Source organism: Eublepharis macularius, chromosome 10, assembly GCF_028583425.1.
Source record: "Eublepharis macularius isolate TG4126 chromosome 10, MPM_Emac_v1.0, whole genome shotgun sequence".
Lineage (NCBI taxonomy): Eukaryota > Metazoa > Chordata > Lepidosauria > Squamata > Eublepharidae > Eublepharis > Eublepharis macularius.
In genome coordinates this window covers 5,540,379-5,561,471 of record NC_072799.1, presented here as the reverse complement: position 1 = coordinate 5,561,471, position 21,093 = coordinate 5,540,379, and the positions used below count along the sequence as shown (strand labels likewise).

At 45.0% G+C, this 21,093-nt stretch overlaps 1 protein-coding gene across 1 annotated transcript in view; it reads right to left on the bottom strand.

The window, feature by feature from the left end:
• Window positions 1-21,093, bottom strand: part of SLC4A11 (solute carrier family 4 member 11) — a 193,345-nt gene that overhangs the window by 65,171 nt on the left and 107,081 nt on the right. The window contains exons 6-7 of the mRNA XM_054990374.1: window positions 6,269-6,392; window positions 4,752-4,958 (exon numbers count right to left, since the gene is read on the bottom strand). Of these exons, the coding sequence (XP_054846349.1) occupies window positions 4,752-4,958; window positions 6,269-6,392 (331 nt within the window). The remainder of the gene's footprint in view (window positions 1-4,751; window positions 4,959-6,268; window positions 6,393-21,093) is intronic.

Below are 21,093 nucleotides of genomic sequence, written 5' to 3'. Positions count from 1 at the left end.
AGGGGGCTTAAGGACCCAGTATCCAAAACTGCAGCCTCCCTCCCCTCCCTTTTTGCCATCTTCCTTCACTGATACAAAAACCTTTTATTTGGACTATTATTTGGCATAACGGCAGTAGATGCGCCCTAATGCTCGCTGTTAGGAGAGCTGCAGAAAAGCCGGCTGGCGATCCATTGACAAGAAGATCCTGTGGTAAATGTCCAGTTCTTACCAGAGAGGAGAAAAGCAAGTCTGAAAAAGGTTAAGAACTAGGATGCTGAGAAAGACGTCACTGTGTTTCACTTGCCTGTGCCCCCCACCCCCGGTGTTCCCAGAATAACAAGCAAATGCCATGTGCGCTTATAATAATAATATACAATGACATTCGATTTATATACCGCCCTTCAGGACAACTTAATGCCCACTCAGAGCGGTTTACAAAGTATGCTATTATTATCCCCACAACAATAATCACCCTGTGAGGTGGGTGGGGCTGAGAGAGCTCTGAGAGAGCTGTGACTGACCCAAGGTCACCCAGCTGGCTTCAAGTGGAGGAGTGGGGAATCAAACCCAGTTCTCCAAATTAGAGTCCCACTGCTCTTAACCACTACACCAAACTGGCTCTTCTAGTAATGGTGCAGATGGACACAATATAAAGGGAGACAGAGAATATCCTAAGCTATTGGGATGCAGAAGGAGCAGGATGGAGGTCTGAAGGATTGGCCCCTATCCTGGAAGAAAGGACATTTAGGTTCCGAATTCTCAGCTGGTTTGGTCTATCTATACTCAGCTTTTTCTCCGCGATCCTGAGGACTAGAAACTAGTTACATTTTAAATGGAATCAAGAAAGCCTGGGAATGTGATCAACCCAAACTTGTAGAAATGAACTTTGGGGGAATACAGGCATCGGTTTGTGGAAAGAGAAGGGTGTGTGTAATGATGATTTTAAGTAAATGTGTGTATGTGTGTCTTTAAATGCTTGGTGTGGTATAGATGAAGAGTAGGGGTGAAAGAGAGGGATGAGTGAGGGAGATGATTGGCTGATGACGGAGAGTGTGGGTGGAGTGAATGCAGTTTTAGACTGAGAGTGGAGTGAAAATATTCAATCAGGGCAAGAGCGACAAGCCGTGTGCAGCCTAAGCAAGTCTAAGCATTTCTGAGAGAAATATTAAGTCAGGGCAAGAGAGACAAGCCGTGTGAAGCCTGAGCAAATCTAAGCATTTCTGAGAGAAATATTGAGTCAGGGCAAGAGAGGCAAGCTGTGTGAAGCCTGAGCAAATCTAAGCATTTCTGAGAGAAATATTGAGTCAGGGCAAGAGAGGCAAGCTGTGTGCAGCCTGAGCATGTTTAAGCATTTCTGAGAGAAATATTGAGTCAGGGCAAGAGAGACAAGCTGTGTGCAGCCTGAGCAAGTCTAAGCATTTCTGAGAGAAATATTGAGTCAGGGCAAGAGAGACAAGCTGTGTGCAGCCTGAGCATGTTTAAGCATTTCTGAGAGAAATATTGAGTCAGGGCAAGAGCGACAAGCCGTGTGCAGCCTGAGCAAGTCTAAGCATTTCTGAGAGAAATATTGAGTCAGGGCAAGAGAGACAAGCTGTGTGCAGCCTGAGCATGTTTAAGCATTTCTGAGAGAAATATTGAGTCAGGGCAAGAGCGACAAGCCGTGTGCAGCCTGAGCAAGTCTAAGCATTTCTGAGAGAAATATTGAGTCAGGGCAAGAGCGACAAGCCGTGTGCAGCCTGAGCAAGTCTAAGCATTTCTGAGAGAAATATTGAGTCAGGGCAAGAGCGACAAGCTGTGTGCAGCCTGAGCAAGTCTAAGCATTTCTGAGAGAAATATTGAGTCAGGGTTTTAGCAGGCAAGCCGTGTGCAGCCTGAGCAAGTCTAAGCATTTCTGAGAGAAATATTGAGTCAGGGCAAGAGAGACAAGCCGTGTGCAGCCTGAGCAAGTCTAAGCATTTCTGAGAGAAATATTAAGTCAGGGCAAGAGAGGCAAGCTGTGTGCAGCCTGAGCATGTTTAAGCATTTCTGAGAGAAATATTGAGTCAGGGCAAGAGAGACAAGCCGTGTGCAGCCTGAGCAAGTCTAAGCATTTCTTTGAAAAATATTGAGTCAGGGTTTTAGCAGGCAAGCTGTGTGCAGCCTGAGCAAGTCTAAGCATTTCTGAGAGAAATATAACCTGTGTGGAAGCCTGAACTGTGTGTTTGTGAAAGAATATTCAGTCAGGGAAAAGCAGGCAAACTCTGTGTGCAACTGAGAAAAAGTCTTACTTGTAATTGAGAGAGAAATTAATATCAAAAGCAGGCAAACTGTGTGTAAAGCCTGAGAGAAGATCTATATGACTGAGTTTAAGTAAAGTAACTTTTAAGAATTGAGAACTACTCTTTTGAAACCATCAAGTTTTAGAAATAGTACGAAACCGATACGCTTCTTATAAAAATAAAAGTTTGTTTGTTTTTAATCCCAGAGTTATTCCTATATCCCATTCCTTTCCCCAGGACCACAGAGTACCACAAAAAGCCTGCCCTTGGGCATGTTACTAAAAGGAGAAATTTAAGTTATTCTGGAATTTAATTCCTGGTGGCAGCAACCTAGCAAGAGGGGGCAAGAATAAAAGGCTTAAAGATCAAATCTACCCAAGAGAAAGAAAAGGGTCATAACAGAGTTATTAAAATAGAAAAGGAAAGCTGCTGGTTGAGAACTAAGGCTAAAAGTCCCTAGACTGGAATTCCTCCTCCACCTCAGCTCTTGATCTTCCAGAAGACTGTAAAAAATATCCTATCCCTGAGAAAGGCAGTTGGTGAACTGATTTCCTGATGTGACAATAATCTGTTTTTCCAGCACTGATTTTTTTTTTGCTGACTGCAGATTTTCAACATCAGCTGCAGATTTCCACTTTGTGTATTTGTGCTTTTAAAAGATTTACAGTGAAATCCTCAGCAGAGTTACTCCAGTGTAAGCCCACTGAAATCTGTTTTGAGTTTTTTACTGCTATTGTAATGCCAGTTTCATTCTTACACTGCGGTTCGGTGCTCCTTTTAACATTTTTTATTGTTATTGTATTATAATTGTTTAAATCCTCTTTTAATTTTTTTTCTTATTTGCAAACTGCCTCAAGTAAAAAGATGAGCTAGAAGTTACCTAATAATAAAGAAAGGAGGCCTGATATGGGGGAAAGAATGGAGACAAACATCCACAACGTGAATGTAGAGACCAACCCTACAATCAGGCGTGAGCATTGGAAGCAGGAGAATAATACAGCTGTGCCTTAATGGTGTTCCTTCCCAGGGCAAAGGGATTCAGCATCACACATGTTTACAGCAACTGCGTTCTTTCTGGTCCAATGCTGAGATGTTGTTTTGTGGACTGCTAATCAGAGGTCTTCGGAAAAATGTTTTTAATGGACCGGTTGGGCTCGGAGGTGGAAAAGTGGGACATAACAAGTCTCAGAATCGATTAATGAATATGAAGCCCTTGCTGCTTTTTCTCCTTTGCTCGAGTAAGACCCATAATTGCGAATTTGTCTCTCGTATGAGTAATGCTTGAAAGAGCTCTGTAGAGATACCTACTATTTACTGTGTTTTCACATCCTATTCCGACAGCTAAAAAGGAAAGGTTTGATGAGACAGATAAAATTATAGGATCCTACCGTACCTAAACAAAGGAGCTGTATAGATAGAGGATTAGATAGAGGATTAGATCTAGAAGAAGGTGGAGTGAAAATTGGTGGAAGGAACATTAACAATTCGAGATATGCAGATGACACCACGTTACTGGCAGAAAATAGTGAAGACTTGAAACGAGTACTGATGAAGGTCAAAGGCGAAAGCGCCAAAACAGAATTACAGCTGAACATCAAGAAGAGAAAAGTAATTATGACTACTGAGGATTACACAATTTTAAAGTTGACAATGAGGAAATTGAAATTGTTCATGATTTTCTATTCCGTGGCTCAATCATCAACCAAAAGGGAGACTGCAATGAAGAAATCAGAAGACAATTGAGACTTGGAAGAGCAGCTGTGAGAGAGCTAGAGAAGATCCTTAAAGATAAAGATGTCTCTCTGGGAACTGAGATCAAGATAATCCAAACAATGATATCCCCCATTGCTATGTACGGATGTGAAAGTTGGACAGCAAAGAAAGCTGACAGGAAGAAAATAGATTCATTTGAAATGTGGTGCTGGAGGAGAGTTTTGTGGATACCTTGGATGGCCAAAAAGACAAACAAGTGGGTACTAGATCCAATCAAGCCTGAGTTTTCTCTAGAAACTAAAATGACAAAACTGAGGCTATCATACTTTGGTCATATCATCAGAAGACAAGATTCTCTGGAAAAGTCAATAGTGCTGGGAAAAGTAGAAGGCAGCTGGAAAAGAGGAAGACCTAAAACGAGATGGCTGGACTCAATCAAAGAAGCCATGTCGTCCAGTTTGCAGGATCTGAGCAAGTCTGTTAATGATAGGACGTTCTGGAGGTCTTTCATTCATAGGGTTGGCATAGGTTGGTTGTGACTTGATGGCACATAAAACACACACAGAGATAGAGGAGTCTGGGGTCATACATCACTCGAGGTGGCCTCTTTGTATAATGGCGCCATGCCAACCTGAAGTGTCCTGCCCCCTATCCCTGGATGGGGCAAATACCCCCAGAAAGCATACTGCATTGTCAGGATTTATCTAAACTTGGCACTCTGGCCTAAACATTCAGTCACCTTGTCTATCTCCCTCAGAGGCCGCAGCTAGAGGAGGTTTTAATTGATGAGATTCTTACCTTGAGGGGCTTGTGATTGTGCACTCTGTGGCCGTCCGTAACTGCCGAGGGCCTCTGGTTCACCACGGTCAGCAGGTGACGTTGGTGGACTAAAGCTTCCTTGAACTCTTCTTCTGTTTTTGTTTCTAGAAGCTTCTGCCGAAAGGTGATGTCAGAAAACATTGTGGCAAATGTCCGGCCTACTTCGGTCGCGGTTTTAGTACTTTTCTGAGGAAAGGACGACAATGTGAGACGTTTAAATGTTACTCGGCAACTGTGGCAACACTGCTCAAGTATTCCTTTACTTCCTGTCTACTTCATTTATATCTCACTTTCCTCCCCAAAGTCGCTAACAACATTCTTCTATCCTCCATTTTCTCCTCACAGCAACCCTGTGAGGTAGGTTAGGCTGAGAGACTGGCCCAAGGGCACCCAGCAAGCTTCCATGGCAGAGCGGGGTTTCGAACCTGGGTCCCCCACATCCTAGTCCATCACTCTTGGCTCTGCACCATGGAGGCTCTCTCTTTTATTTTGAACTGAGGCTATTATGGAGATAATTTGGCCTTAGTGACATCCAGTGGAGTGCTACACATTAAAAGGAACTTTCCTTTCCAGCAAAAATTGGAGCACACCATGGACTAAGAATCACATAAAATGAAGGTAGAAATCTGAACTAAAACATTTCACAGGGGCACATGTATTATGTTTCTGAATGCCGCCTGGTGTAAAAAGCCCCCTGTGTGTATTTAAGCTAGCACAATTAGGAGAAGACGATGCCAAATTTCTTTTTCTGATACACTCTTTATAAAAAAATGACACTGAATTCAGCAGTGTAACTTCCACCGACAGAAGGAATTTCCATCAGTGGAAGCTCTCCCTCCCACTGTCACGGTGTCATGTTCTGACTATGTTTCTTGTGTGTTCAAACCAAAGGGACTCCATTTTAATCCTGTCAGTGTTTTAAGTGCTTCTTTTGCAGGTGCCAAGCAGTTCAGTAGCAGTTATCTTAGAGAAGAGGAATGTTATGACTACAACCTTTCCAGCCTTGGGAAACTTTCACTTTCTCAGCCTCAAGCCGTTTGTTTTGAGAACTATGTGGGGAGGATGGGACTTGCTGGGCTATGCTATTCTGTACCTTAACCTTTGCCTGTCATTTGTAACAATACTCATGTACCAGCCAAGATATTGCATCTTGGATAGTGGACTATAATGGTTGTTTATATTCAGTAAATCTTTTGAAACCAATGGACTCATGTCTAATTGCAAGAGGTAGTCTGGATTGCAACTTGTAGTAAGCCACAGTCTGACATTTTGTTACGAATCACATCTGTTCCAATGCTCAGAACGCCCCAGCTCAGAACGCCCCAAAGCCATCCATTTCCAGGATTCGAACCCGCCACTGCCAGTTCTGCGTAATTTAAACTGGCCGATGCTAGTGAAGGAAAAGCTCCTTCCCGTGGGGCTTTGCACTTGTTTTAACTGGGCCCCTAACGCAAAACACAGAACTGGTTTGCAAACTTAAACCAAAGTGGGCGTACCATTTTGGGAGGGGCAAGCACTAGGATGACGAATCTCACTTCGCAGGAGTTCTCCCCCCAGTTTTGAGGCCTTTCCAGCCGGCTGATGCAGACGTGACGTCGCTGAAGGGACTTGATAGTGCAACTGCCAAAAAAGAGAGAAACGTTTGAGCAGGGAAAATAACAAACCTCGGTGCACGGATATCCGCCAGCAGCAGAGGAAAAAAGCGCTTGGAAAGGGGTCATGACCACTATCACAGGTGGCTGGAGACTTTGGGGGGGGTATAGACATTTGATTTAAAAAGAAAAGATATAACAGTAGAAAGTGCTTAAAAACTCATACAAGCACTACATTTGAAATTTGATTAAACTAATAGAAAGATACAATCAGAATATATAACAACACAGCTTAATTGTGTAATAGCTCTCCTTCCCTCTCCTTGGTTAATTATACCCAAACTTTGATATCAACTGTTTTAGTTAATCATTTCCCTGTGTTTTATCTTACTATCTTTATATCGAGTTACCTTAATTAATCGTAGTTTTAACCTAAGTAGTCAAAGAACTCCTTCCATTTCCCCCAAAATCCAGCTATTGGTCTATTACGTACATAAGTAGTTAATTTGGCCATTGATGCAAATTCATAGATCTTAGATATCCACTCGGATACATCCGGGCACGTATCTGTTTTCCATTTTGCTGTATATTGCACTCTTGCTGCTGTCAATGTGTAACGAAAGAGGTTTCCATGTTCTTTTGTTGGTAGAATTCCGTTTGGGTAGAATGTTTAATAGCATGTTTTTGGGATTTAGCTCAAACCAGAGCTTAAAAATCTTTTGCATCTTAACAGGTGGCCAGAGACTAACAACAAAAACAACAACAACAAAACCACCCAACTATGGAAGAAGAATGCAACAGTAGTCCCCATTGTCATTGGGGCACTTGGAACCATCTCAAAAACTTTGCAATTCATAGGGGAAAACTGCAGCTTTCTGACATAACACCTACAGAACTGCAAAAGACGGCACTACTTGGAACAGCGTACATATTATGCCGATATCTGGTTGATACTTAGGTCTCTGGTGGAAACTTGTATCAGCTTAGCAAGGCCAATCAATAATAACATGTGACCTCTGCTTATTGTTGATTGTGTTTCGGATAATTCTAATAATAATAGTAGTAGTAGTAACAATAACAACAACAACTGCGCTTATATACTGCTCTTCTAGACAGATTAGTGCCTCACCCAGAGCGGTGAACAAGTTAGTGTTATTATTATCCCCACAATACAGCTGGGGCTGAGAGGAGCGGCTTGCCCAAGGCCACCTACTGAGCTCATGGCAGTAGTGGGATTTGAACCAGCAGAGTGCTGATTCGCAGCCAAACCACTTAACCACCACTGTGCATGTTGGGGGCGGGGAGGCTGGTCGAAAACTTTGTGGACTAGAAACTTTTGCAGAACAAAAGAGGGAAAGCCTTGATAGGTGTGAGAAACAAAATGTTGCTTCATTATGGCATTCTAAATCACAGACGAAGGGAGCTTCGACTCTCAAAAGCTCATAACTTAATTGGTCTTTAAGGGGCTACTGGATTCGGATCTTGCTCTTCTACTGCAGGCCAACACAGCTATCCACCTGAAACTGACTTCCTTCCGAATGCATCTCTTAGGCAGAGCTGCATGAAGCGGATGTACTACGGTTGCCAGCTCCAGGTTGGGAAATTCTTGGAGATTTTCCCAGGATAGGGCAGGGTTTGGGGAAGGAGGGACCTCAGCAGGGTATAATGCCATAGACTCCACCCTCCGAAGCCACCATTTCCTCCTAGGGAACTGATCTTGGTGGCCTGGAGATCAGGTGTAATTCTAGGAGATCTCCATCCATCACCTGGAGATTGGAAACCCTAAGATGCACATTGAATGCTAAATTAACTTGTGAAAGTGGTTGAAGAAAAACTAACTAATCCTGGGTAACTTCTAACCCTCCCTATCGTTTGTCGCCAGATTTGGCTTCTCTCCTTCGATGCTTTCAAGCCTCTCTCCAGCTTGCGCAATATCTGCAAACCTGCGGGTTTTTAAAGTGCTAAAAAGTCGGTAAAGAAGAAGAAAATGTAAAGGATTTCAAATGTCATCCCTAATACTTACCTAACAGCTACGGGTGCCCCTCCCAGCAGATAAAACATCTGCACAATGGGAGGGGGGGTCACAGAGATACAATATATGTTTTTACAAAGCCTGAGTAACCCCCATGTCTAATAGAAAAAGGTTTTTTTTTATAAACAAACTATCGGGTTTTAAAAAAAACAGTAAAAGCAACATCTGTTCATGTGAAAAACCCTGATGTTCAAATGGTATTTTGGGTTGCCATAGTAACCTAAATGGCACTTGATGTTGCTGTGATAGGAATCAAAGAGGGAAGGGAGAGGGGCTGAGCTGGGGTGGGGGGAAAGGAAGAGGTGCCAGCAGGGCTGGAGGAAGAGGAAGGTGAGCTGGACATAGCACAGGGTGGAGGGGAGGGGATTTCCCCTCCCGTGAGTGCTTTTAGGCCTCTGCTTTCTGATGCCCACACAATCTAATTATTTAGTTTTTAATTGCAACTGCGCTCAAGCGAGCAAAACAACACTAGGGTCAGAATTCCAGGAAATGATACACAACCCCCCGTTTATTGCATTAAGCCGAGATGCCGAGAATTCCTTTTGAGGTTCACTTGCACCGTCCCTGAAGAACGGCACGGGCCCCCTGATTTGCCAGGCTGGTTAGCGCAAGCATCTGCCAACCAAATGATACCCATAATTAAAGGATGTGGATGGAGTTCCAACTGTTTTGAACACTGTACCCTCTTCCTCTGCTTTGCACACATTTCTGTCTGACATCACCTTCATAAATGAAATTGCCAGTTCATGGTTCTAAAATTCCTGGAGATAATAACAACAGTGTGCTTACACAGTGCTCTTCTAGGCAGATTAGGGCCCCATTGAGAGAGGTGAACAAAGTCAGCATTATTATTATCCCTACAATAGAGCTGAGGCTGAGAGGAATGGCTGACCCAAGGCCACCTGCTGAGCTCATGGCAGGAGTGGGAGTCGAACCAGCAGAGTGCTGATTCACAGTCCAACCACTTCACCACTGTGCAGCTCTCATAATAACAATTATGCTTCTAGACAGGTTAGCACCTCAGAGTCAGTGTTATTATTATCCCCATCATACAGCTGGGAAGCTGGGGCTGAGAGGAGTGGCTGACCCAAGGCCACCTGCTGAGCTCATGGCAGCAGAGGGATTCGAACCAGCAGAGTGCTGATTCGCAGCCTAACCACTTAACCACTATGCTACAGCAGCTTCAGGAGGGACCTCAGCCAAGTATTAACACCATGGAGACTGCCCCAGGAGAACTGATACTTGTCATCCGGAGATCAGTGGTTATTTCCAGGTGATTTCCAAGTTCCACTTGGAGGCTGGCAACCATGAGACCAAGCTTTCCTGGGCCTTGGACAGGGGCTTAGAGCTGCTGCGAGGCTGAATTCATTCTTTCACATACATGCCTGTAATTGCCAGGAAAAAGTGACCCTTTTAGAATCGATAGACACACTGATGGTTCAAGATTTGGGTACAGTAGCATCCTTAAGACCAATCAGATTTCCAGAGTGTGAGCTTATTATTATTATTATTATTATTATTTTGATTGATAAACCGCCCATCCTCAGGGGCTCTGGGCGGTGAACAACAGTTAAAATCAATAAAAACAAGAAAACAATATTTCAAAAATCAACATACAATAAACAATAACAAAATAAATTAACCAAATACATTAAGGTGCAATGGTGGGGAGAACCCCCTCCCCCAAAGGTGGGAGGCCGACATGGCACTGCCCCCTTCAACCACCAAATGCCTGGCGGAACAGCTCTCCCAGAAGAGTCAAAGCTCCTTAAGAGTCAAAGCTCCTTTTTGAAAGCTCATAACCTGGAAATCTAGTTGGTCTTTAAGGTGCTACTGGACTCGAATCTTGCTCTTCTACTGCAGACCAACACAGCTACCCATCTGAAACTATCGAATGGTTCAGTTACTTGGTTTATGCAAAATACCCTGGTCTGCATTCCCGCTGCAAAGAATGATTTAAGTTGGAGGCATACAAAAGGCTCTGCGATTCCTCGTATGCTTGATCTTGCTGGTCCTCTTCCCTCCTTCAACTTTCTTACAGACCCTCCCTTCTGGGAGAAACTGTCTTGGTATGGATATCTGTTCTTCATCATCACCAATACGCCCCGCCCAACTATTTCCCATCTATTTCTAGCCATCCAGCAGCCAAGCTTGAGGCGCTGGGGTCTCTTTCAAGCGGGAAGTCTCTCTGCCACTCCCATAATAATTCTTGATAAAACCAGGGTTTCCAGAACAGTAAAGTGAATTTAATGACTGCGATTTTTAAAGAAGGAAGCAAGCAAGCTTTGGGGATTTTTACGGCTATATAATTGAGGCATCTTGGGTTTTCGCGTTCTGCGACGAAACTGTACTAGTCATGAAATCAAGGTTAGTCTCATCTGGGATTTAGCATGGAAAATCTACCTTGAGGGGGTTTAATCCGGCAGAATTCGAAGCAACAAATCCTATGTAAAATGGCTGAATCGAAGGAATATTTTGGCATCGATCTTGAAGGTTTGTGAACCAAATACATGTCCCAGTTCTTTTTTTCTGGTTTACATTCAGTCAAAAATTCATGAATTTTCCCCATTTCAAGGCACCTGAGCCTCTTGCATCAGAGAACAGCTCCTGAGTTCTTACATATTTTGATTTTGTCGACCTTGGAATAAGTCGAACCCATTTTTTAAAGTTATAAGCGCTCTCTCTCTCTCTCACACACACACACATGCATCAGAACTTTTCAACCAATATAGATCACAAACAAAGCTAACTTAACATAAGAAGTATTGTCGAAGGCTTTCACGGCCGGAGAACGATGGTTGTTGTGGGTTTTCCGGGCTGTATTGCCGTGGTCTTGGCATTGTAGTTCCTGATGTTTTGCCAGCAGCTGTGACTGGTATCTTCAGAGGTGTAGCACCAAAAGACAGAGATCTCCGTCTTTTGGTGCTACACCTCTGAAGATGCCAGCCACAGCTGCTGGCAAAACGTCAGGAACTACAATGCCAAGACCACGGCTATACAGCCCGGAAAACCCACAACAACCATTAACATAAGAACATCAGAAAATCCCTGCTGGATTAGACCTGCGGTCCATCCATTCCAGCATCCCGTTTCACACAGTGGCCAAAACAGTTGCCCTGGAGGGTCAACAAACGGGACACGGAAATCAAGCTTTTTGCACTGTGGGTCAAACCAGACGATGCTTTCAACCCTGGTTGGGTCAGGGCTGAAACTGCACAAGTTCAAGACAGCCTGTAGTCTGGAAGGTGTAACAGAGGTGGAAGATCGGCTAAGAAAGTCTTCTAAATAACAAAAAAAATGAGTATCATTTGGCCTCCAGGCATTATCAGTGTGTCCAAATGTAATTTTAACTTCTTGTGCAAATTCATACTTATTGCAATGAAGTGTGCTAGATAGCCTAACAGTCCTAGAAATTCAACTGTCTATGCATATCTGTCAAATCGTCTAGCTTCATAGATTATTTTACTCTCATGCATATTCATCAGAGTAGAACTGGAGCGTGAATGGACAGGTGAACAGCTAATGTACTGTTTGCAAAATCTGCCATTCGGTGGTTGGTTCTTTGGGCTCAATGAGTCAGCATTTTCACTTCTAAACAAACGACTAAAAATTTCTGGGCGGGGGGCGGGGGATGTACAGGGAGGGAGATTATGCATTCATACGCTGGAAGGTTCTGGGTGCACTAAAGATTAAATCAGACTTTGGGGGGAAACACATTACAAGCCTTCGTACTGTATCAGCTTCACTAGTGAAGGCAACTGCCATGATGTGGGCGCCACGGCTGAGCGTCGAAGCCAGAAAATTTCTGGTTTTAATGTCAGTTGAGCTGCAAACCCATCAGGTGGCCCCGGGGCAAGCTGCTCCCAGCCACAGCCTCATAGCTGGGGATAATAAAGCTACCCTACCTTGCAGATACGGTTGCCAACTTCCTGGTGAGGCCTGGAGACCTCCTAGAATTATGACAGATCTCCAGACTACAGAGATCAGTTCCCCTGGAGGAAATGGCCACTCCAGAGGGTGGACTCTATGGCATTATACCCCACTGAGGCTCCTCCTCTCGCCAACCCCTGCTCTGCTCAGGCTCCACCCCCAAATCTCCAGGAATTTTCCAACTTGGAGTTGGCAACCCTCCTTGCAGGGTTGCTCAGATACCGACGGAAACGACTTTGAGTACTAAAACAAATTTTTATACCATTTTTACTAGGGCTGAGCAAAATGACACATCATGAAAAGGCAAGACACACTGGAAAAGTCAATAATTCTAGGAAAAGTGGAAGGCGGCAGGAAAAGAGGAAGACCTAAAACGAGATGGATTGACTCAATAAAGGAAGCCGCGCCCTCCAGTCTGCAAGACCTGAGCAAGGCTGTTAATGATGGGACGCTTTGGAGGCCATTACTTCATAGGATGCCGTAAGTCAGAAGTGATTTACAGCACATAACACACACACATAATGACACAAAATATCACACAAGTTTTTGGGAACTGTGCTGCTTTGTGTTTTGATTTTCTCGCTCCCTCGAGTATGTTCTTGTACCTTTGATGTTCAACCAAATTCTCCTCTCCCGTAATTTAAGGTCACATAAGATCTGGGCCGTTTCCACACAGCGTACCTTTTGCCGGGATGCAACCTGTTCTTGTGCAAAATCGCGCAATAAAAGCATGAAATCGCGCGATAACAGCGTCTTCCTGGCACGATTTCGTGCGAGAACACACTGCACCCCGGCAAAAGGTAAGCTGTGTGGAAACGGCCCCAGTCTTGCCCTTTGGAGCAGCAGAGAACAAGACTTTGTTGTCTTTAATGGGATATGTCTCCATATGGTTGCACACCAATGCAGTTTGGCGAGGGCTAATCAAAGAGGCCCTTGGCTCCAATGGCAATGATTTCCCTGGACAACAAGACAATAATCCAACAATGATAGTTTCAGATGGGTAGCTGTGTTGATCTGTCGTGGAAGAGCAAGATTGGGGTCCAGTAGCACCTTAGAGACCAACTAGATTTCCAGAGTCTGAGCTTTCCAGAATCAAAGCTCTGATCTGACCAAGGGAACTCTCATTCTCGAAAGCTCATACCCTGGAAATCTAGTTGGTCTCTAAGGTGCAACTGGACCTGAATCTTACTCATCCAACAAAGATTATCTTGCCAATCATCTTAGCCTACTCAACGCTTACGGTGTTAAAACCTGGAAAAAAATTTTCACAGACAACTGCATCAAGTCCTTTAGCATCTCTTGGCTGTGAGGAAAATCCAGAGGCCAAAGTTTTTGGCTCCACTAGGAGATCAAGGAAGGGAATCTGAAATAAATCAGTAAGTCACAGTGGAGTATACAAAGCCTTGACATACAAGCTCTGTTGGATGAACCCGATTTAAAAGAAAAGACACATGGGTTGGCGGGAAAGAGTTCACTGCTGAGGAGAAATAAAGGCAACACATTAATTTCCTATGGCACTGTCAGAGATGGTTGACAAAGATTGTCCTATCAACTCTCCTAGCCTCTGAGCTGTCAGTGAGGGTAAAATTAGCTACTCCCTCCGTATGTATGTCACCTTTGAGCACCTTAAAGGGCAGAATAGTCATATAACGGGATAAATTGCGGTTAGTACTTTTTCAGTCAGTAAAGCCGTTGTTGTCACTTTGTGTTAATTAGAGATTGTCTGTTGTGGCCTTGCAGCTTGATTGCTGTGGCAAATTGTCGCTAGTCACAGCAATTCCTTGCTTATGCATTGACATCTAATGATATTATTTTAAAAATGTTGTGGCTTTGCCTGGTTTATGCATAAAGAAATATAATTCTTCTCTGGTTGTATGTCTCCTCTGGTTGGATTCCATGTCATATGACATTATTTTGCCATCTTTTGCCATCTTCTGAGCAAAGGGTCACTGGGTGTGTGTGTGGGGGGGAGTATTTGTGAATGTCCTACATTGTGCAGGGGGTTCGACTAGATGACCCTAGATGTCCCTTCCAACCCTATGATTCTATGATTCCATTCAGATAACTTTGTGACAATCATACAAATACATCCATGGGAATAACTGCGCTAATATGATTGAACAGAAACCAACTGTGAAGGTGCAGGTAGGTTCCCAGCCCTGGAAAATGAAATCCTCTTAACCGGCACCCCCCGCTTCCCGAGACGACCTCAGTCAGCCCCTCATTAAGAGGCCCAGAATCAGTAGCTCTGTGCTTTGTGGCAAGGGATGCAGGTGCTAGAAACATCTGAGAAAGAAATAATAGGAACAGGAAAATAACATCCCATAAAGGGAAAAAGACTCCGGCAACTTGAGCCAAACATTTGGATGGATTCTCAGACTGAGAGTGAAATTCTTCCTGGCCCGACTGTCCTTGCAACGTGAGACAACAATGCGCAACAATGGAAAATTGACGTCCCTGGTTGTCCTGCCAAAGCGGCATCAGAACGCGTGTCGAGACCAAAGAGAGCCACCTGTTGGAACCCGGAATAATAATAGTACTAACAAAAAAAAGTTAACTTCCTGGTACAGCAAGCAGAACAATGAACCTGAGCGCCGAATGTCTCAGCATGCCAGCTCCGTGCCAGTGATGTGCTGTGCGTTTAAGACCAGGGGTCCCCAACCTTTTTGAGTCTGAGGGCACCTTTGGAATCCTGGAATCTGTGGTTACAAAAAAGCCCCGGCACTGATTATGTCTTGGCGACAGGCTGCTGCTGGAACGGGCGATCTGCTGGCCTTCTTCTTCCTCCTCCGGCGCAATGCCTCTCCTCCCATTTTCACTACTGCCCCTCCACAGTGAGCCGTAGCATAGAATAACGCACAAGAGACGAGTAATCCCACTCACAGTTTGGAAGCCATGCACAAGAGGGCCTTCTTCATCCATGTCTTGTTGGCCAGCATGAATTTTCTGGTAGCATTCTCGGCAGGAATCAAAACTGAGCCCTGGACACTACTGAGCTCCATGGTGTTTGCCTCATAACCTTGACCCTCAGCACAGAGACATTGATATATTTTTTAAAAGATTGTCTATTCAAGGAGCAATAGGAGAGTGGACAAAAGCGGGAGAGAACCATTCTTTGTTTCAGGAAGAACAACAGTAACTAACTTCTTTCTCCAGGGCATGGCTTCTTGTTAATTTCAGCACATTAAGCCCCTTAACGTTAAAGGGTCAAATGATAACGACCCGGGATACTTCACATTCAATCGAGGCCCCAAAATACATAAGCGGCCTAGAATCCAGAGAGATAATTAACATTGAAATCGCCTGTAGAAATAATTCAGCTCTCCTCAGCAAATTCAGGACTAAAGCGGAAGAGGAGGAAGGTGTCATGTGAAGATGAATGGTTTGCGTTACAGCCGAACGGGCTATTTTATCTGCTTCAAAGCGACTTTGGTCGCTGGTTTGGGTAGCCCCGTATTGTTCTCAGGAACGTAGCCTATTGTCCTAGCGGCACCAGTTACCCAAGTTTCCCAGGTGGATCACTTTCTTCAGAGTTTAGTGTCACAAGCCAAGGCATAGCATTGCTGCACATGACTGACTGGCTGTTTTTGCCTCTGCTCTCAGCAGCTACCTGGTTTCATCAAAACCAAATGATTCTTTTGTAATAACCACACAGAATAGGGCAGCTTTTTAACTGCACCACTTAACTTTTGGCAAACAAAGTCCACTGATCCCCCCGCGCTCAAGGTCCTGTGGCTTACTCCCTCAACATGCTTACTTGTCCCCAAGTAAGCAAATTCGGCGGAACTTTTCAGAAAACAACTCAAGACGACAGCCAGGATCTAAAAAAATGTACCGCCTCTAGCTCAATAAATCACTAAGTATTCAAGATGGAAATGTCTTTACGCAGGGAGGTACGAAGCATCACATCCATCAAATTGTGACAGTGAGGAAGAGAGAAGAGGATGGAAGATGCCTATCTTTAAGTGAAGCTTCTTCCTGTGCAAATCACTCTTCGAAGGCATCAGGTGCTGACTGTGCAATTAGATGCATCCACACAAGTACCTCTATAGTTTCCAAAGTGAAATTGACCCAACTAGGAATCTCCAGAATCACCACTAGGGGAGTGCACTGGAAAAAGATGTTTTCCTGAAGTGGGAAAACAATTCGAAATAACCCGAATCCTGAAGCGGCTCAAGTGTTTAAACTGCTTCGGTACGCTCTGTAAAGGTTCAGGAATCTTTATGGAGCACACCAAAGTTCAAAGCAACACTTTTCTTGCTGCTTGCAAGCGTGAGAAAAGTGTTGCTTTCAAACTTCCTGACCTGCCACTTCCCCCCTGCCCTTGCCATCACGGGGAAAAAAAGCAGCAGGGCAGGACGTTCGAAAGCAAGCAGCACTTTTCTTGCTGTTTGCAATGCAAACAGATAGAAAAGTACTGCAGGCATGGCTGCTGCCACTTTGCCCAAAGTTTCTCGAAGTGATACGAATCACTTCAGAAAGCTTTGCTTCGGGATTCCTGAATCAGCACAGCAATGCTGCGGCTGATTCGGGAATCCCGAATCTTTCCAAATAGGGCCCTATTCAGGTTAAAAACCCGAAGTTCACATCCCTAATCACCACTCAAGAGGGCAGCATGCTCCAGCCGGCAATATAATGCAGGGCTTTCTCCATAAAGATGGAAGCATTAAACAACTGATCAGTGCAAGTTTCTGATAAGTTAGCCAGTGCAGATGGTGAACAATGCCAAAAATATCTGTGCATCCTCTGTCTATGGAGATTCACTGTAGAGGGAACATTTCAGGAATTCTTTTTTTTCCCCAAAGAAGAGAGGATTCTCCTATTTAGATGCAAGAAAACTGGATTCTAATTTAGATGCATTTTGGCACCTGCAAAACATTCTTCAACAGAAAGAGTAACATGACATACTGAAATTCCACAGAATTCCAGGAAGAAAACCAAAGAATTGGCCTCTTCAATGAATGTTCAGACCCGTATCCCATCCAGGTCTTAAAGCCAATAGGCTGTTCAACCAGAAAAAGACAGCAGTATAACTAAAAAGTTATTGCTGTTCAATACTCATTAAAAACAAACAATGTTTAATTGCAGCAGCTATACACATCCAACATTATATTAAAATCCAGGTCCGCTAGCAGAGTCATTAAATGATAATTAGAAGAACAAAGACGCATCGGAGGATCCAGGAATTTTCTTCTCAGATCCGAATAAATTACATACAAAAAAATAAATGCTCAATAGTTTCAACTGAAGACTTATCGCATATATGAACTCTAGATCCCTTTTCTTGGCCTACAAATTGTCCACGAAAGACAGGAAGTAGAAGAGAATTCATTCTTGCAAGAAAAAAAATATCTTCGATAATATGGTACCACAAAACTATAAAAATAATACGATGGCTGGGATTAGTTAAAGTATGAATATCCAAAGTACATGGGTGAACATTAGGGATGTGCGTTTCGGCATTCAGAATGCCGAAAGAATGCCGAAACAAAAGTGTTTCGGCTTCTTTCGGGGAATGCCGAAACGTTTCGGGGAATGCCGAAACGTTTCGGGTAGCCGAAAGAAAAAAGCCGAAACGTTTCGGGATTCTTTCGGCTTTCTTTCGGCTTTTCAATGGGAAAATGCCTCCGTCTTCCCGGACGTCTGGGGGAGGCATTTCCCCACCGAATAAGCCCAAAATTGGTGGGGACCTTCCTCTAACCCTTCTCTAACAACCACCCAAGTTTCAGACAGATTGGACTTTGGGGGGCCATGTTATGGCCCCCCAAAGCAGGTCCCCCCATCCTCCCATAAGAAAGCGAAGGAGCAGCATATTGTTAGCATGCGGCTGCTCATCTTCTTCATTATTTCCTATGGGGAAAAAATGAAGAAGCAGGCTTCCTTTGCCAGGGGTGGCATTTTGCATGCAAAATGCCCCCTCACCCTCAGGGGCCCTTCTCCCACCCCTCCTCCCACCCCCCACCAAGGCTCAGCCTGCTCCCACTTGGGGGGGCCATTTCATGGCCTCCCCAAGTAGGTGCTCTAATCTCTACCACTGACAGCTGGGGGAGGCTTGTGTTGCCAGGGGTGGCATTTTGCATGCAAAATGCCCCCCAGCCCTCAGGGGCCCTTCTCCCACCCTTCCCCCCACCCCCCACCCAGGCTCAGACTGCTCCCACTTGGGGGGGCCATTTCATGGCCTCCCCAAGTAGGTGCTCTTTTCTCTACCACTGAGAGCTGGGGAAGGCTTGTCTTGCCAGGGGTGGCATTTTGCATGCAAAATGCCCCCCAGCCCTCTGGGGCCCTTCTCCCACCCTTCCTCCCACCCCCCACCAAGGCTCAGACTGCTCCCACTTGGGGGGGCATTTCATGGCCTCCCCAAGTAGGTCCTCTCAACCCCTAAAGTCCACCCCTTACAGCCCCACACAAACCCAATTCCCCCCCAGCTGCCACACACAGACCCAAATCCCCACATTAGCCCCTCACAGACCCAAATCCACCCCCACCTGCCCCACACCCATAACCCCAGGAACAGGCTGGCAAAGGCCAGCCCTCTCCCTTTGTTCCCTATGCTGGGAACTTCTAAACTCTCTTTCCCTGGGCAATTCTGCACAGCCCAGGGGTGCCACAATGGTGGGCACACTTCTGAGTGCCAGCTGGTCCCTGTGAAAGAGCACCTGAACCACAGACACCCTCCCTCAAATTCCCCCACCACCTACAGAGATGGCTGGCCAGCCAGCCCCATTGTTCCCTATGATGGGAACCAACTGCACAACAAAGAATAAAACAAGAACAACACAAAATAAAGTTTTAAATTTTTTTTCTCCCTTCCAAAGTACAAGTAGGCAAAGCATTACGACACATTACACCAGCAGTCCCCCCCACAGAAAAATAACACAACTCACTTAACATCAGAGAATCACAAAGCACAATTCCTGTCAGAAACACTTTATTTCTTGAACAGCTTTAGGTTACACAGCAGGGGGGAACACCAAAGGGCATGGCAGCACTATCTTACACAAAAATAACACAACTCACTTAACATCAGAGAATCACAAAAGCACAATTCCTGTCAAAAACACTTTATTTCTTGAACAGCTTTAGGTTACACAGCAGGGGGGAACACCAAAGGGCATGGCAGCACTATCTTACACAAAAATAACACAACTCACTTAACATCAGAGAATCACAAAAACACAATTCCTGGCAAAAACACTTTATTTCTTGAACAGCTTTAGGTTACACAGTAGGAGGGCACAACAGGGCATGATAGCAATGTACTACAAAAAATAATACAACCCACTTCACCGTTTTTGACAGCAATTGTGTTTGTGTGATTCTCTGATGTGAAGTGAGTTGTGTTATTTTTGTGTAGTACACTTCTTTCCTGCTCTGTGGTGCCTTCCTACTGTGTAACCTAAAGCAGTTACAGAAATAAAGTGCTTTTGACAGCAATTTTTTGGGGTGATTCTTTAATGTGAAGTGAGTTGTGTTATTTTTGTGTAAGATACTGCTTCCATGCCCTTTGGTGTTCCCCCCCTGCTGTGTAGCCTAAAGCTGTTCAAGAAATGAAGTGTTTTTGACAGGAATTGTGCTTTTGTGATTCTCTGATGTTAAGTGAGTTGTGTTATTTTTGTGTAAGATAGTGCTGCCATGCCCTTTGGTGTTCCCCCCTGCTGTGTAACCTAAAGCTGTTCAAGAAATAAAGTGTTTTTGACAGGAATCGTGCTTTGTGATTCTCTGATGTTAAGTGAGTTGTGTTATTTTTCTGTGGGGGGGACTGCTGGTGTAATGTGTCGTAATGCTTTGCCTACTTGTACTTTGGAAGGGAGAAAAAAAAATTTAAAACTTTATTTTGTGTTGTTCTTGTTTTATTCTTTGTTGTGCAGTTGGTTCCCATCATAGGGAACAATGGGGCTGGCTGGCCAGCCATCTCTGTAGGTGGTGGGGGAATTTGAGGGAGGGTGTCTGTGGTTCAGGTGCTCTTTCACAGGGACCAGCTGGCACTCAGAAGTGTGCCCACCATTGTGGCACCCCTGGGCTGTGCAGAATTGCCCAGGGAAAGAGAGTTTAGAAGTTCCCAGCATAGGGAACAAAGGGAGAGGGCTGGCCTTTGCCAGCCTGTTCCTGGGGTTATGGGTGTGGGGCAGGTGGGGGTGGATTTGGGTCTGTGAGGGGCTAATGTGGGGATTTGGGTCTGTGTGTGGCAGCTGGGGGGGAATTGGGTTTGTGTGGGGCTGTAAGGGGTGGACTTTAGGGGCTGAGAGGACCTACTTGGGGAGGCCATGAAATGGCCCCCCCAAGTGGGAGCAGTCTGAGCCTTGGTGGGGGGTGGGAGGAGGGGTGGGAGAAGGGCCCCAGAGGGTTGGGGGGCATTTTGCATGCAAAATGCCACCCCTGGCAACACAAGCCTCCCCCAGCTGTCAGTGGTAGAGATTAGAGCACCTACTTGGGGAGGCCATGAAATGGCCCCCCCAAGTGGGAGCAGGCTGAGCCTTGGTGGGGGGTGGGAGGAGGGGTGGGAGAAGGGCCCCTGAGGGTAAGGGGGCATTTTGCATGCAAAATGCCACCCCTGGCAAAGGAAGCCTGCCTCTTCATTTTTTCCCCATAGGAAATAATGAAGAAAGATGAGCAGCAGCATGCTAACAATATGCTGCTCCTTCGCTTTCTTATGGGAGGATGGGGGGACCTGCTTTGGGGGGCCATAACATGGCCCCCCAAAGTCCAATCTGTCTGAAACTTGGGTGGTTGTCAGAGAAGGGTTAGAGGAAGGTCCCCACCAATTTTG